The 17,525-nt window shown below is 41.9% G+C and overlaps 1 protein-coding gene across 2 annotated transcripts in view; it reads right to left on the bottom strand.

Moving 5' to 3' along the window:
• Positions 1–17,525, bottom strand: part of PATL1 (PAT1 homolog 1, processing body mRNA decay factor) — a 166,418-nt gene that overhangs the window by 111,712 nt on the left and 37,181 nt on the right. The window contains exons 7-8 of one of the 2 annotated variants that reach the window (XM_073686135.1): positions 11,371–11,454; positions 3,238–3,431 (exon numbers count right to left, since the gene is read on the bottom strand). In XM_073686135.1, the coding sequence (XP_073542236.1) occupies positions 3,238–3,431; positions 11,371–11,454 (278 nt within the window). The remainder of the gene's footprint in view (positions 1–3,237; positions 3,432–11,370; positions 11,455–17,525) is intronic. The other variant, XM_073686136.1, reaches the window with a different exon arrangement.

The raw sequence follows: 17,525 nt of genomic DNA, 5'->3' as shown, positions 1-17,525 counted from the left end.
TAAAGTATAGCTTTTCTTCCCCATGGGAAGTATTCAGAGATCATACACCACTGTTGTCTTCTGTGGATGTCTGATGGATTTCTTCATTTTTTTTCAGCCTAAAGATGGTCATTTTCTCTTCCATGGAGAGCTCTATTGACCGCATGTTGTGGGTTCTCAGTAATATTATTTATTATAGCGCCATTTATTCCATGGCACTTTACATGTGAAAAAGGGGTATACATAAGAGGGGATGCCTCAGACATTGATCTTCTACTCCTGGGTAATAATCCACACAAATACATATGGGCAAATGTTGTCCCCACTTCTGAGGCCATAAGTGATATTACTATTACCACTTCCCTTAAGATTAAACGAGACTTAGATAAAGATCTAAAAAAGAGCATTCTTCCCTCAGCTCAGGCTCCTATTTCTACCATTCCGTACTTTCTAGACCCAAATTATTCAGATCCCTATAATCTCTGGTCGGATTTGCCGAACTATTCAATCAAACAGTTCCTGACCAATAAAATCCCATTGCTGGATGCATGGCCGGTTAATTCTTCCACCACAAACATGTCACCCACATTCTTTCGATTTTTAAATCTAAATTCCCTGGTGCGGGAGGAGGTTCATGGGTGGACATGCTATGTAAACTCTCGTTCCCTTTTCCTAAAGGAATATCGAAGATATATAACCATATGATCCTACCTCAGTCCTTCCAAAAACCTTCCTTTATATACTCTTGGGAAAAGGAACTTAACATCTCTTTGGTGGAAGAAGAAGTAAAATCCATTCTTACTAATTCTCACGGATTCTCCAGGTGCATTTCTTTTCAAGAGAATTCGTACAAAATATTAACACGGTGGTATAGAACGCCAGAACTATTATGCCATTATGGATCGTCTGACTCTAGCCTTTGCTGGAGATGTAAAGCAGGGGTGGGGAACATGTCCCATATATTTTGGTACTGCCCTAATATTAGACCTTTTTGGGTTAAAATAGAGGAGACGTTGAAAGACCTAGGTTTGATAAGGGGTCTCTCGTCTCCGAAAGAAGTCTTACTATCCTGCCCATCTCAAAATTTTAAACCTAAAAAACATGATCTGCTCCCTCTACTGTTCGTGGCGACGAAATACCTGATCCCTCTGCACTGGTTGCAGGTTACACCCCCCCACTCACGTTCAGTGGTTGAATAAGGTTGACATGATTAGGCGGTTGAAGGAGCTCACTAGTTGGGAGACTTGCCGGCATTCCCATTTTCTTGAGGTTTGGTTTCCCTGGAAACCTACCTGGCCGGTTTAGCGGTTTTGTGGGTTAAAAATAACTACTACTTATTCTGTCATATCTTGAGCACCACCTCCTCCTTCCCATTACTGTTTATCTCCTACCTCATTCAGGTGGTTTATTAATCTTGCCAACACGCAACTTTGTTTTGGTATGTGATGTCTCTCATACATTATGCTCCCTTGTATTAATTATTTTCTGATACTTTATTCAGATATTATTCATTTTCCTAGCTTAGGTCTCGTTGTCTAGGTATACTAGCTTTAGCTTTGTATTTGTCTTGTTATATATTGTTTCGAGTGCCTTGATTTGTTCCACTGAGATACTATTGTCTTTTTATTGATATTGTTATGATCTCCATTTCCTTGTTTTTAATTCCATATGCTGCACTGATGTCATTTATTTCTGTTCTATTTACTTAAAGAATGTAAAAAAAAAAAGGGGGTATACATAGCAAAAACAATTACAAAAATCTTGAACAAAAACGCAACGGCAAACTGGTACAGGAAAAGCGAGGACCCTGCCCGCGAGGGCTCACAGTCTAGATTGCAAATACCACACCTGAAATCACTTCCAGACCTTTTACCTGCACAACTGAAGATGGATTAACAAGGAAATAGCCCATGTGGCCCATTAAAGAGCTCAAATTAAAGCCGATAGACTGCACTTTATGGCCATATTAATTACAGTAATTTTTGCCCTATAACACGCACCGGACGATAAGACACACCTAGGTTTTACAGGAGGAAAATAGAAAAAAATGTAAGCAAAAAATGTGGTCAGGATGCACTGTTATGGGGGAGGGGGTCTGGTGCGAATACTATTATAGGGGTAATGTCCCCAATTCTGTCCTAATATCCCCCATCCTGGTATGCATGGCACCCTTCACCCCTCATCCTAGTATGCATGGCACCAGTCACCCCTCATCCTGGTATGCATGGCACCCGTCACCCCTCATCCTGGTATGCATGGCACCAGTCACCCCTCATCCTGGTATGCCTGGCACCCGTCACCCCTCATCCTGGTATGCCTGGCACCCGTCACCCCTCATCCTGGTATGCCTGGCACCCATCACCCCTCATCCTGGTATGCCTGGTACCCATCACCCCTCATCCTGGTATGCCTGGCACCAGTCACCCCTCATCCTGGTATGCATTGCACCCCCATCCCCATCAAGCTGCGCACACAAAAAAAAAAACAAAAAAAACCACTACTCCACCTTCCTTCCCTCCGCTCCAGAACTGCGTCCTGCTCTGCTACCAGCAGCTGATCTCACCGTATGAGCCGAGCATGACGTCACTGCCATGCGCCCTCACAAGGCGAGATGATCTGCCAGAATAGTCACTGCTCCCCAAGCAGAGACTATTGGCGTGGGAGGGTAGTGATTATTCACTCTCCTTAATAGCGGGCGCAGTGTAGCCGCGGCTCCTGCAGTGGCTGGGCGACTGCGTGTGTCCGCTATCAAAGAGCATGAATATTCACCATGGGCGTGGAGAGGAATTAATATTCATGCTCTTTAACAGCGGGCACATGTGACCGCCGAGCAGCTGCAGGAGCCGGTGGCTGCTGCTGACACTGCGCGCCCGCTATTAAGGAGAATGAATATTCACTGCTCCCCACGACGTCTTTAGCAGTGGGCTCCTGCCTCCTGTTCCCCGCTCTGCCACTCCCCTTACACCGCTCCATAGCAACATTTCAACATTATAGGGGATTCGGACTATAAGATGCACCCCCACTTCCTTCAAAATTTGAGGAAAGAAGTGTGTCTTATAGCCAAAAAAACAAAACAAACGGTATACATGTATCTTGAATATGTTTTTGTACACCAATAAAAGGCCAAAACTTGCGTCACTGACCAAATATTTCTGGACCTAACGGTATTAAAAAACTATACATTTTCATTGCACAATGAAGCTATTACTGAAATCAGAATACCCTTTTAGTTTTACTCTTATTCATTTGACAATCTACCTTATATTTTTCAAATGGGCTCCTGGGGCAGCTGCAGAGGGAACACCGAAAAAGGGACGGAACCCTCCACTTCCTGGTGGAACCATCGACCCTACATGTCCCTGTAAAAGCTTAGGTGTGACACCAGTCATAACAGGCCCATGGAGGCCACCAGTACGAGCAAACTGACTGGGAGACATCCGGCCAGCTGCAGCCTGAAAAAAAGCATATCAATTAGAAAAGGAAAAAAAATAAAAAAAACAAACAATTCTGAATGATTAAAAATGAAAAAAATAAGTCAGATAAGTGAAAAATATCATGCACCAGCAATATTAACCCTAATGTACGAAAGGTGCAAAGGGATAAATGACCATTTCTGGAATTTTTCCATGGGCAACAGTAAGCATCGACATTTTTCATTGATTTTTTTAATTTTTTTTGTTACTCACTGTAAAATTAATTTCTCATCACATTCATTGGGGAAAACAGACGTAGGGTTATAACTGCTACTACTAGGCGGTGGGCATACTGTAAGTAGTAAAGTGTTTGTTCTCCCCAACAACTATACCCCTTTTGGAGACACTCAGTTGAATCCGTTTGTAGCAACTAGTAGAAAAAAAATCTAGATGGTTACCATAATAAAGAACAATTATCTATTGGGAAAAATAAACCCCTCAGGGAAGCAGATAAAATACCAATAAGGCTATGTTCACACTGCATGTTTTGCAGTCTGTTTAGGGGTTCCGCTTGGATCACCCTAAAAATGTGACTCAAACGATCCCAGATGGGGTCATAGACTGCAATGACAAACGGAGTTCTATTGAAATCTATACGTGTTTTTAGTCTGAAAGTGTCCATCTGCTTAGACGGGCATAGAAAGATGGTCTGCTACTTTTCTGCGCATGTCTAAACAGACACTTTCAGAAGGAGAATATAAAGAAGAAGAAAAAAAAACTCCTTTTACGACATTGCAGTATATAAAGTATGTGGCCCCATGGCCCCATTGTGGTTCGTTAGAATTCCATTTTTAGAGGGATTCAGACAGAATACCTGATTCTGCACTGAATTTGTGCAGTGTGAACAGGGCTCAAGATAGACACACTGCCGGCACGGCTTCACTCACCGCTTACTACAGTGTTCCCCCAACAGATCATGTTTTCAGGATTTTCTTAGTAATGCACACGTGATGGAATAATCCTGAATACATGATCTGTCGATGGCTCTTGAGGACTGGAGTTAGGGAACATTGACTTAGTACACAGTGAGTGGTGGCTGTAACCACCCAGGCACTGACTGACTGCTGCCTTGGTTTCCTCTGTCCACTATGTACTGAACAGTGACTGAAACTGAAGCTGCGCTGCTCAGCCGGAGGAATAAAGTTCATTCAGTCCCAGCAGCTGGACAGTGCGCGGCTGCATGGCTTCACAACACTAGTAACCTGCAGGTTATTAGTGCTTTTGACACGACAGGTTCCCTTCCTTTAAAGCAGTCTATATGGGCATGCTGGACATAGAAAACTGTATAAAATGAGATCTTAATATCTGCAATACAATGTCTTATTCCAGTGAAATTTACACTTTTCTTAATATGTGAATGAGCTGTTGAGGTCTATGAGGCGGAGATATATCTCCCAGAAAGAGCCAGAGAGATCTATGGCTGCTAACTACATTGCTGGAAATGAAGGAGCAGAAAGCAAGGCCACAAGAAAAGATACTGTACAGGAGGTGGTGGTGGTGGTGGAAGGAGGCCATGGGAGGCCTCAAGACAACCAGTGGCATCCAACAATATGGGAAGAAAGTAGGCACTTCTGTAGGTGTTTTGGGTGGAGAGGTGGAGGCAAATTTTAGGGTGTACCATACACCCCTAATCATCCTCTTTTCGGTTGCTCCAACATAGCATTAGGGTCAGCTGTGAGAACAGCTAATGGTAACAATGTGAAAGCCCATGGCTGGAGGCAAAGCCAGAAGCATATTGCACCAAAACTTCTAATGAGAATTAAAGGGAACCTGTCATGTTCTAGCTACTATGTACACTGCCCCCATAGCCGCATTAGTGATGTAATGTGCATCACCAACAAGTTTTCATTAAAATTGGTGCAACTATAAGGGTTTTAGAACCTTTAATATACTTAGATCCTACCTGCTCATTCAGTCATAAGGGTGTGATTCTCATTCAGTCATGAGTGGGCGCTGCATTCAGTCACTGCTAGCGCCGCCCATGTATTTGAATATTGCCTTAGGCAAGCGCTATTATTGTGGAGCGCATGCGCATTTGTACATGTCAGGCAGCTGGTCCCGTGCGTGCGCAATGAGTCTGTGTAGTCCGCATCTTCACTGCGCACGCGCGGGGAACATGGCTAGTGGGCAGTGAAGCTGTTAATTACACAGCCTCACTGCGCAGGTGCAGGAAACAGAGCGTCATAGCTTCACTGATGAGTGCTAATTTGCCTCCAGTATTTGTTGATAACGTGCAGCGTTCATCTTTCCTTTAACAAGTTTCCTGTGCCTTTGTAGCTGACATCCCCAAAACATCAGCGATCCACCTCCATGCTTTATTTTTGGAATGGTGTTCCTTTAATCATAGGCCTTGTTGACCTCTCTCCAAATGTAACGTTTATGGTTGTGGCCAAAAAGTTCACTTTTGGTCTCATCACTCCAAATTACGTTGTTCCAGAAGTTTTGAGGCTTGTCTCTGTGCTGTTGGACGTATTGTAGGTGAGATACTTTGTGGCATTTGCACAGTAATGGCTTTCTTCTGGCGACTGGACCATGCAGCCCATTTTTCTTCTAGTGCCTCCTTATTGTGCATCTTGAAACATCCACACCGCTAGTTTTCAGAGAATCCTGAATTTCAGCTGATGTCATTTGTGGGTTTTTCTTTGCATTCCGAACAATTTTGGTGGCAGTTGTGGCCGAAATTATTGTTGGTCTACCTGACCGTGGTTTAGTTTTTACAGAGCCCCTGATTTCCCATTTGTTAATCACAGTTTGAACGCTGCTGACTGGCATTATCAATTCCTTGGATATTTTGTGTGTCCCTTTCCTGTGTTATACAGTTCAACTACCTTTTCCCGTAGATCCGTTGACAATTCTTTTGCTTTCCCCATAACTCACAATCCAGAAACGTCAGTGACTGGATGAAAGATGCAAGAGTCTGTCTGGATCCCAGAAACTCACTCAGCTTTTATGCACACACACTGATTACAAGCAAACAGATCACAGGTGAGGATGTTACCTTTAGTGGCCATTCAAACTCATTTGTGTCAAATAATGTGCATGTTATCAGGCCAAAATCACCAGGGTATGAGAACCTGTCATGAGTGGCAAAAATGTTTTTTGCTATCATTCATACTCTCTGAAACAAGGCCAAGAAAGGAAAAATTCTGCCGGGGTATGTAAACTTTTCAGCACAAATAAATAAATTTACACACATATACAAAAATCTGCTTTCCTTTATCTACTTAGTATCCGCCTCGTTGCGGCTATAACCCTTGATCTGTATACCAAACTGTAGGGGAAATTTTCTTGAGTCCGTTTACACCATGCAGCACATCTTCAGCTCAACAACTTTGTTGTAGGGGTCCTGAATTACCAGGACAGACCAGGATCCAAGAGCAGAGAAAAGTTATTACTGCTAAATCTCCTCTCATACTGGAGCCAAAACGTGTACATGTTACACATCTAGTTTTTGACTGCTTCTTATGTTGCAAATCTACTCCATACATTGAATTCAATAAATATTGGTAAGGGAGATTTTTTTTTTCTAGGATTTTTAAACATGGTTTAAAGGGGTTTTCCCACGAACAAAAGTTCATTTTAATCAATATTTCTTGGTATAATAATAGCTTCCACGATTGGATGTGTTTCAATAAAATGTTCCCATGCTGAGATAATCTTATAAATGCTCCCCTGCTGTGTACTGTGTAATGTCTGTGTCTGACCACGCAGAAACATGGTCTGATCATACCACAGCTCCAGGGCAGGAGAGGAAGCAAAAGAGGATACAGACAGGACAGCAGTGGATCACAGATGATTGTTTATAAATAGGCTGGGAAGTTTTTTACCTCACAAAAAGAATCAGCTGTGATTCCGTGCAATAATATCTGTATCCTCTTTTGCTTCCTCCAGGGTCCAGGAGATGTGGTATGATCAGACCATGTTCCTGCACGGTCAGACACGGCCATTACACAGTACACAGCAGGGGCACATTTATAAGATTATCTCAGCACAGGAACATTTTATTATATCACATCCAATTGTGGAACTTATTATTATTCCAAGATCTACTGATTAAAATGAACTTTTGTTTGGGGGAAAACCCCTTTAATGAAAAAAATGCTCAAACTGTCTCTCCCTGCAAAGTGTACTGTATTTTTCAGACTATAAGATGCAATCCCCATTTTGGGGTGGAATATAGGAAAAAAAAATTATAAGATAGGGGTCAGTCTTATAGTCTGAATAGGCATCTTACCTGGGGGGCAGTGGAGCAAGGATCACAGCGGGGAGTTGCGGTGGTGATGAAGCAGGATCGCAGGGCCCTCCGTTCCCTCCCTCAGAAACCTGGTGGCAACAGCAGAAGAGGTAAGATGGCCAGGGGCCGTGGCCGGTGCCTGGCCTGACCGAGGATGTGGCCTTCCGATGTGCGCGGCCATCTTCCTGAAGCTGTGATCTACAGGAAAATGGCCGCCCGCGCTACCAGTCTATGTATGTGCCGGCTCAAGCAGCCATTTTCCCGTACATCACCGCTTCAGGAAGATGGCCGCGCACACCTGAAAGCCGCAAACGCCACTTTGCCACGCCACTCACCAGCCGCGGTCCCCAGCATCTCCCCTCTTCTGCCACTGCCGCGTTCCTGAAGGAGGGAGGGAACGGAGGGCCCTGCGATCCCGCTCCACCACCACCGCAACTATCAAGTAAGCTATATGTTCGCACCGTAAGACGCACCCGTTTTCCTCCCAATTGGGGAGAAAAAGTCTTATGGTCCGAAAAATACGGTAATTGAGAAGAATATGTAGAAGCCAACCAGTCATTGCACTGACAAATTCTTCTACGGTCCAAAAAACCCCACTGATGAAAAAAACATAAGTACTCTTCAAATTAAAGAGGTACTCCAGAGAAATAAAGAGGGACTCGCACTGACAACTTCAAAAATGATAAAGGCTCACATCCAGAGAAGTGTTCTCAATTGTCCCAATCTGATGCATATGCAAATCACAAGTCCCCCCCCCGCGCTCAACTCTTAAGGGACATTACCTCACAGATCATAGAGAGTGATCTTACTAGCTCCTAATGTAAGCCCCTTGATAATGATCATGTTTTTTCCAGTGTTCATTTTCAGCAGCAAAACCCGATCTCTTGCCAGGAGGTTGTTCAGGATTTTTGTTGCCGTTTTCTTGCTTTTTTTGGTGCGTTTTTTCAGCGTTTTTCTCACTGTCCTTTTGTCTCTGTTATGCATATACATAAAGATCATTCTGGTTTAGGCAAAAAAAAAACACTGAAAAAAACATGATGTGTGAACATAGCGAAAGTTCAGCTTTGCTTTCACCATGAACATAGGTAACCAATGCAAGACATACAGTACAGACCAAAAGTTTGGACACACCTTCTCATTTAAAGATTTTTCTGTATTTTCATGACTATGAAAATTGTACATTCACACTGAAGGCATCAAAACTATGAATTAACACATGTGGAATTATATACTTAACAAAAAAGTGTGAAACAACTGAAAATATGTCTTATATTCTAGGTTCTTCAAAGTAGTCACCTTTTGCTTTGATGACTGCTTTGCACACTCTTGGCATTCTCTTGATGAGCTTCAAGAGGTAGTCACCGGAAATGGTCTTCCAACAATCTTGAAGGAGTTCCCAGAGATGCTTAGCACTTGTTGGCCCTTTTGCCTTCACTCTGCGGTCCAGCTCACCGCAAACCATCTCGATTGGGTTCAGGTCTGGTGACTGTGGAGGCCAGGTCATCTGGCATAGCACCCCATCACTCTCCTTCTTGGTCAAATAGCCCTTACACAGCCTGGAGGTGTGTTTGGGGTCATTGTCCTGTTGAAAAATAAATGATGGTCCAACTAAACGCAAACCGGATGGAATAGCATGCCGCTGCAAGATGCTGTGGTAGGCATGCTGGTTCAGTATGCCTTCAATTTTGAATAAATCCCCAACACTGTCACCAGCAAAGCACCCCCACACCATCACACCTCCTCCTCCATGCTTCACAGTGGGAACCAGGCATGTAGAGTCCATCCGTTCACCTTTTCTACGTCGCACAAAGACACGGTGGTTAGAACCAAAGATGTCAAATTTGGACTCATCAGACCAAAGCACAGATTTCCACTGGTCTAATGTCCATTCCTTGCGTTCTTTAGCCCAAACAAGTCTCTTCTGCTTGTTGCCTGTCCTTAGCAGTGGTTTCCTAGCAGCTATTTTACCATGAAGGCCTGCTGCACAAAGTCTCCTCTTAACAGTTGTTGAAGAGATGTGTCTGTTGCTAGAACTCTGTGGGGCATTGACCTGGTCTCTAATCTGAGCTGCTGTTAACCTGCGATTTCTGAGGCTGGTGACTCGGATAAACTTATCCTCAGAAGCAGAGGTGACTCTTGGTCTTCCTTTCCTGGAGCGATCCTCATATGAGCCAGTTTTTTTGTAGCGCTTGATGGTTTTTGCAACTGCACTTGGGGACAATTTCAAAGTTTTCCCAATTTTTCGCACTGACTGACCTTCATTTCTTAAAGTAATGATGGCCACTCGTTTTTCTTTACTTAGCTGCTTTTTTCTTTTGCATAATACAAATTCTAACAGTCTATTCAGTAGGACTATCAGCTGTGTATCCACCAGACTTCTGCACAACACAACTGATGGTCCCAACCCCATTTATAAGGCAAGAAATCCCACTTATTAAACCTGACAGGGCACACCTGTGAAGTGAAAACCATTTCCGGTGACTACCTCTTGAAGCTCATCAAGAGAATGGCAAGAGTGTGCAAAGCAGTCATCAAAGCAAAAGGTGGCTACTTTGAAGAACCTAGAATATAAGACATATTTTCAGTTGTTTCACACTTTTTTGTTAAGTATATAATTCCACATGTTAATTCATAGTTTTGATGTCTTCAGTGTGAATGTACAATTTTCATAGTCATGAAAATACAGAAAAATCTTTAAATGAGGTGTGTCCAAACTTTTGGTCTGTACTGTATGTGAAACCATATTAATCAGAATTTCAAATATAACAGAGCGGGGAGGTGAATTGTTCAGGAACTGTTTACCTAAGGCACTAGCAGTGCATTGAATTTGTAGGACACTATTTACTTTCACACTATGGGGTTTGCCATGAGTTGCTCAGGCCATTGTTCAATTTCACACCTGCCTGGGCCACAGGTATTGTTCAATTTCACAAGTAGCTCAGCCAATGTTTACACTGAACAGATCACTAATTTAATTACACTGTACTAATACAAAACCATATCAGTGACCAAGACAAGATGGTAAAAATCACAAAAATAAATGAGTTTCACATACTGCAGTACTTGCTTATTTTCACTAAAAATGCAGCAAAACCTGATAGCCAAGTTCATACTAGGCGTTTTTTCACTACCCATTGCTTCCAATGCGTGAAAAATGCTGAAAAAACACTGAAAGTGACATGCTCTATTTTCCAAAAAAACATGCAAGGCATGAAACACTGAATCAAAAAAAAAACCACGATGTGTGAACTAAGTATTCTGGAATCTTAGACTTTGCTGGTACTGCAAACCGCAGCTGAAAATTTGCATCAGAAAGCGCATCAAAAACTGCTGAAAAAAAGAAAGATGTGCTAAGGAGCAGTGTCTCAGTCACAGTGAATAGTTCTGAATAACACATACAGAAACAACTGAAAACACTTATGGATGTTAGCCTTTATAGTTTTTGATGGTATGTCAATGTGAATACTGTTTTATCTCCCACGTGTACACCTTTAAAAGTGTTCTAAATCATGGTCAGATTTCTGACCTGAAAACTTAAGGTACACTTCATCTCTGCAGTTAATTCTTCTTAAAAACCTTTCATGTCAGTGATATACATTACTTGTTCCTCTAATGAGAAGCAATCAGGTAACACAGATACAGTACATAGCCCCCCATAATAGAAGGTAAAGAGACAAGAGTTACCTGAGCTCCTCCTATAAGCTGTGCCCGCTGAAGAGGGGACAGGGCAGAGGGGAATGGGTGTCTCAAAAGCGTTGCTGGATTACTCTGCAGAAACAAATTCTAAGCTAAGCTCTAGTTTAACATTTATACACTGGGGAAAACACGGAGAAAGACCACATGTTAAAGTATAATTACAGGCTAAGTATATATCAAAATTAACTTTATGGAGAAGCCAGCATTAGAAAATAACCTACTTTTAAGTCAGCTTCTTGTGTTAAATGTACTTTCTAAATTTTTTAGCAATCTTTATATACATAAACAAAAGTGTTAAAAATGAAAAATAGATCTCTTGCAAATTCACACTGGGGTTTTTTTTTTTTTTTTTTTTTTTAGAATACATCCCGTTTCAAAACATGTATGGTTGGAGATATTTCCCATCCCTCAGTTTATGGACAAGGGTCTTTTCTCAACCATATTATCTATATAATAATGTGCATAGTGACAGTCCGACTCTGACCTTATCTTTTGTATTTAAAAGGAACTGTCAGCACAGAATGACTGTTGAAACCAACAGTCACCATGGTGAGGCCAATCATTTATATTCACCTTCACACCTGCTCGTTTCTCTCTATCTCCACCCCTCTTCTTTGATTGACAGCTCTGGCTTCATAGGGTCAGAGAAGGCTGGAGATGGATGGAAAACAAGCAGGTGGGAAGCTGTATATGAATGATTGGCCTAGCCGTGATGTCCCGAGCGCCTGTACTTGCTTTGAACAGTCATTGTATACCGACAGAATCTCTTTAAGCCACGTTCACACATGCAGTATTTCACCTCAATATGTGTAAGCCAAAACCAGGAGTGGAACAATCAGAGGAAAAGTATAATAGAAACACGTCACCACTTCTGTATTTATCACCCACTCCTGGTTTCGGCTTACAAATACTGATGTAAAATACTAACCAAAACAATTAACATGGCCTTAACCCCTTTCTGATGTGAGCCGTAATAATACGTCCCTGTGCCCTGTTCCTTAATGACCAGGTACATATTATTACGCCTCGGCGATCATGCCCATACAGAGGCTGTGCAGGCGCGATCGCCGCCGGGTGTCAGCTGATTCTGAAAGCTGACACCAGGCACTCTGTGCCAGAAGCGATTCCCGCACCGCTCCCGGGGCACATTAGCCCCCGAAATGCTGTGATCGGAATCAAAGCATTTTGCGAGCAGGCAGAGGTAAGATAGCACTTCTTCCCTTGGATCGGAGACCCCGTGACATCATGGGGTCCCACTCGTTACCATGGTGACCCAATGTCGTCATGACATCCAGGTCACTAAGAAACTGTCCCACTAGTTAACCCCTTTAGTGAACATGGAAAGATAAATAAATAAAAAAATACTTTATCATCATACCGCCGAACAAAAAGTGGATTAAAACGCAAACAAAAAGACCAATGTAAATAAAAATGGTAACGCTAAAAAAGTCATCTTGTCCCGCAAAAAACAAGCCGCCATACAGCTCCATCAGACGAAAAATAAAAGTTATAGCTCTAATAGCTTTTATTGTATACAAGCACCAAAACATCTAAAAAAGATATAAATGTAGTATCACTGTAAAGGTACTGACCCGATGAATAAAGCTGCCTTATCAATTTTACAACATGCAGAACAGCATAAAAAAAATAAAACAATTCCTGAATTGTTGGTTTTTGTTTATTCTGCCTCCCAAAAATTGTAATAGAAAGCGATCAAAGAATGTCAAGTGTCCGAAAATATCACCAATAAAAACGTCAACTCATCCCGCAAAAAACAAGCCATCACATGACTGTCAGCCAAATATGGAAAAATTATAGCTCTCAAAATATGGCGATGCAAAAACTAGTCTTTGCAAAAAAGAAAAAGCGTCTTAGTGTGACAGCTGTCAAACATAAAAACCCGATATAAATCTGGTATCGCTGTAATCGCTCCGACCCAAAGAATAAAGTCGTCTAATCACTTATACCGCATGAGGAATGGTGTAAAAAAAATAAAATAAATAATAATAAAACCAATTCTTCACCTGCTTATGATTTGTTCATTCTGCCTCCCCAAGATCGCAGTATGGCTCGGCTCACATTTACCTGCGCTGAGCGCTTACACCAGGGTTTCCGTGTAATTCTCTGAAACGTGATTCAGACCGAACCCCCGACAGAAGATTCCCTCTAATGAGGCAGATGGAGGCACCGTGGACACCATCTGGCCTGTGATCCCACGGTGTCTGTATTTTTATTAGGCGTGCATAAAAGTGCCGTCAGCCACAATTTTGTGAAAGTCAGAGGAAAAAAAAAAAAAAAAAAAAAGGACACAGCTAAACAGAGGCCAGACAGAGTCCAGAGTAACTCTGCTGCCTCATTACAGTGAACAGATCCCTTGGGGTTGGGGTTGTGATTTTTTCAAAAGTAAAGAAAAAAAAAAAAAATGATGATGATATAGCGACTAGTGTTGAGCGCAAGTGCTCACTAGTTGAGTTTGCATCGGGTGCTCGGGTATGCACAAAGTATCGGGGGTGCTAGAGTGACATGCTCCAGTTTCTGTCCCATATGTTTCACGGCTGTGATGCAACCAAAAATAACAGGCAGGGGATTGTTTGCCATGCATGGGTAATCCCTTAATGTTTTTTTTTGGGTGTCTGACATCTGTGAAACATACAGGACGGGGACGCGAGCATGTCACTTGAGTTTGCATTGTGTACTCGGGTATGCATCGTGTATCGTGGATGCTCAAGTAGCGAGCACTTGCGCTCAAGATTAATGACAACATATTTAATATGAAGACCTAATGTTATCAAATTCTGTGTCGTACCTCTGGGTTCAAAATGTTCACTATACCCCTTGATAAAATCCTGGAGGGGTGTAGTTTCCAAAATGGGGTCACTGGGGGGGGGGTTCCACTGGTTAGGCACAATTAGGGGCTCTCCAAAAGCGACATGTTAATTATTCAAGCAAATTTTACATTCAAAAAGTAAAATGGCGCTCCTTCCCTTCCGATCCCTGCCGTGCACCCAAACAGTGTTTTTTCCCCACATATGGGGTATCAGCGTGCTCAGAAGAAATTGCACAACACATTTTGGGGTTTATTTTTTCCTGTTACCCTTGTGAACATAAAAAAGTGGGTCTAAAGTAACATTTCTGTGAAAAAAAAAGATAAATGTTCATTGTTTTCTTCCACATTCCAAAAAATTCCTGTGATGCACCTGTAGGGTTAATAAACTTCTTGAATGTGGTTTTGAGCACCTTGAGGGGTGCAGTTTTTAGAATGTCGTCATTTTTGGGTATTTTCTGTCATAAAGGCTCCTCAAAGTCACTTCAAATGTGATGTGGTCCCTAAAAAAGTGGTTTTGTAAAAATGAGAAATCGCTGGTCTACTTTTAACCCTTATAACTTCCTAATAAAAAAAAAAATTTGGTTCCAAAATTGTGCTGATGTAAAGTAGAGATGTGGGAAATGTTATTTATTAACCAGTGTGTGACAAATCTCTCTGAATTCAAAGTTTGCAAATTTTCGTCAAATTTCCGATTTGTTTTCACAAAGTAATGAAAGTCACATCAAATAAATTTTACCACTACAATACATCACGAAAAAACAATCTCAGATCACTGGGATCCGTTGAAGAGTTCCAGAGTTATTGCCTCAAAGCGACACTGGTCAGAATTGTAAAAATTGGCCTGGTCATTAACGTGCAAACCACCTTCAGGGGTAAAGGGGTTAAAGCATAACAGTCATTTTAATTTTTTAAATGAATAATACACATGAAAATAAGCAAATTTGCAATATATCTTATCAGAAAAAATTGCTTCTTTCTCTGCCAAAATTGGTCAGATGCTACTGATTCAATGTACATAGAAAGAGCTCCTACCTCCCCTCTACATAGATGTGTATCTGTAGCAGCTTCCATCTCCTATCTCAGTAATGGGAAAGTTTGTCTTCACTGAATAGATTTTACCCCAGAACTGAGAATTTTGATAATGACTGATCAATTTTGGCAGAGAACGAGGCAGATTTCTCTGATAGTAATATATTTTATTTTCACATTTACTATTGATTTACGAAATAAAAATTAAACTGACGTTTACCCTTTACGCATCTGATGAGCATGTGCAAAGAACATTGTGAAGGCAGGGGAACAGGGTCAGCTGTGACATTGCCTATTGTGAATGGTGGTGGATCCTAGGCATAGAGTTACCTGTCATTGTAATGCTGCTTGATGATATGGAGCCTTGCTGTAAACAGTAAATAAAAGTCTAAAAAAGCTCCATTGATCAAAGTGAAAACTGCAAGATTATCAATTTTGGCAGCTGTCTGTCAGCACTGTGCATAGGCAGAATGATTCCAAAAAGTAGCAGATGAAGGAAGGAATAAGGCAGAGCTCTTTAATATTGAGGACTACATTTCTGCTACTTTACTAGTCCTTTCAGTGATATTACACTTTATCATCAGCAGCATGTTATCAAAACTAGAGCAAGAAGCCCAGTGAAATCGCTGGAGCCAGGGTTTCTGTCTTCACATTCTGCAGCGATAAAGTCTCAAAACACTGCAGAGTTTCTTTAAAAAGAAGTCTGCAAGCGTAAACGGACAGTATAAACTAAGCACATATCCTGAAGGAGATATAGCGCCTATAAAAATCTAGTCTTTAGTATTCTACTCACTGACTGTTTTGCATAAAGTGAAGTTTAATCAAATATGCTAATTAGGGTGAACTTTTGGCGGGGCCAAGAGACTCAGTGCACCACTCCCCGAACTCTGCATACCGCTGCCTCAGTGACTGGTGACAGATAGTACCCACTCCAGAGAAAGCTTAGACCAGCCAGCACTGCAAGTAACCAGTGAGTGATGCGGGGGTATGTAAACCAGGGGGCGGAACAGAGCAACGAGCTGGTTAGCCCCATCAACAGTAAATCAAGGGGTGCCCTATGCACGCCAGGATCAAGGGGTGCCCTATGCACGCCAGGATCAAGGGGTGCCCTATGCACGCCAGGATCAAGGGGTGCCCTATGCACGCCAGGATCAAGGGGTGCCCTATGCACGCCAGGATCAAGGGGTGCCCTATGCACGCCAGGATCAAGGGGTGATATATGCACGCCAGGATCAAGGGGTGCCATATGCACGCCAGGATGGGGATGAGGGCCACGTATACCAGAATGGAGGATATTAACAGAATTGAGGGATATTACCCCAATACCAGTGTCAGCAGCAGACCCCCTCCCCCATAACCGTGCATCATGACCACATTTTTTGCTTAAATCTTTTTTTCTAATTTCCTCCTCTAAAACCTAGGTGTGTCTTATAGTCTGAAAAATATGGTATGTTTATTTGTGAAAAAAATCTGAAATTTTGCAATTTTCAAATAATGAACCTTTATGCCCTTAAATCAGAGATGTCGCACAAAACAGTTCATAAATAACATTTCCCACATGTCTACTTTTCTATCAGCACAATTTTGGAACCAACATTTTTTTTGTTAGGAAGTTATAATGGTAAAAAAGAAAGTTGACCAGCGATTTATCATTTTTCCAACAAAATTTAAAAAACTTTTTTTTTTTTTTTTTTTTTTTTTTAGGGACCACATCACATTTGAAGTGACTTTGAGGGGTCTATATGACAGAAAATACCCAAAAGTGACACCATTATAGAAATTGCACCCCTCAAGGTGATCAAAACCACATTCAAGAAGTTTATTAACCCTTCAGGTGCTTCACAGGAATTAATGGAAAGAGTAAGGGAAAAAAAAACTTCTTTTTTTTTCACAAAAATTTTACTTTAGAAACAAATTTTTTTACTTTCACAAGGGCAACAGGAAAATGGACCACAAAATTTGTTGTGCAACTTCTCCTGAGTACAGATACCCCATATGGGGGTAAGGGGGTCCACTGTTTGGGTGCATGGCAGGGCTCGGAAGGGAAGGAGCGCCATTTGACTTTTTGAATGTAAAATTTGCTGCCATAATTAGCTGACGCCATGTCACGTTTGGAGAGCCCCTGATGTGCCTAAACACCCACAAGTGACACCATTTTGTAAACTAGACCCCTCAGGGACCTTGACCTTATCTAGATGTGTGGTGAGCACCTTGAACCCCCAGGTGCTTCACAGAAGTTTATAACATTGAGCCGTGAAAATAAAAAAATAAACATTTTTCCTGCAAG

Source organism: Phyllobates terribilis, unplaced genomic scaffold (genome assembly GCF_046119375.1).
Source record: "Phyllobates terribilis strain yellow unplaced genomic scaffold, ASM4611937v1 Scaffold_5__5_contigs__length_657084704, whole genome shotgun sequence".
Taxonomy (NCBI): domain Eukaryota; kingdom Metazoa; phylum Chordata; class Amphibia; order Anura; family Dendrobatidae; genus Phyllobates; species Phyllobates terribilis.
The sequence above is the reverse complement of the archived record's forward strand: the minus strand, read 5'-3'. Positions and strand labels throughout refer to the sequence as shown.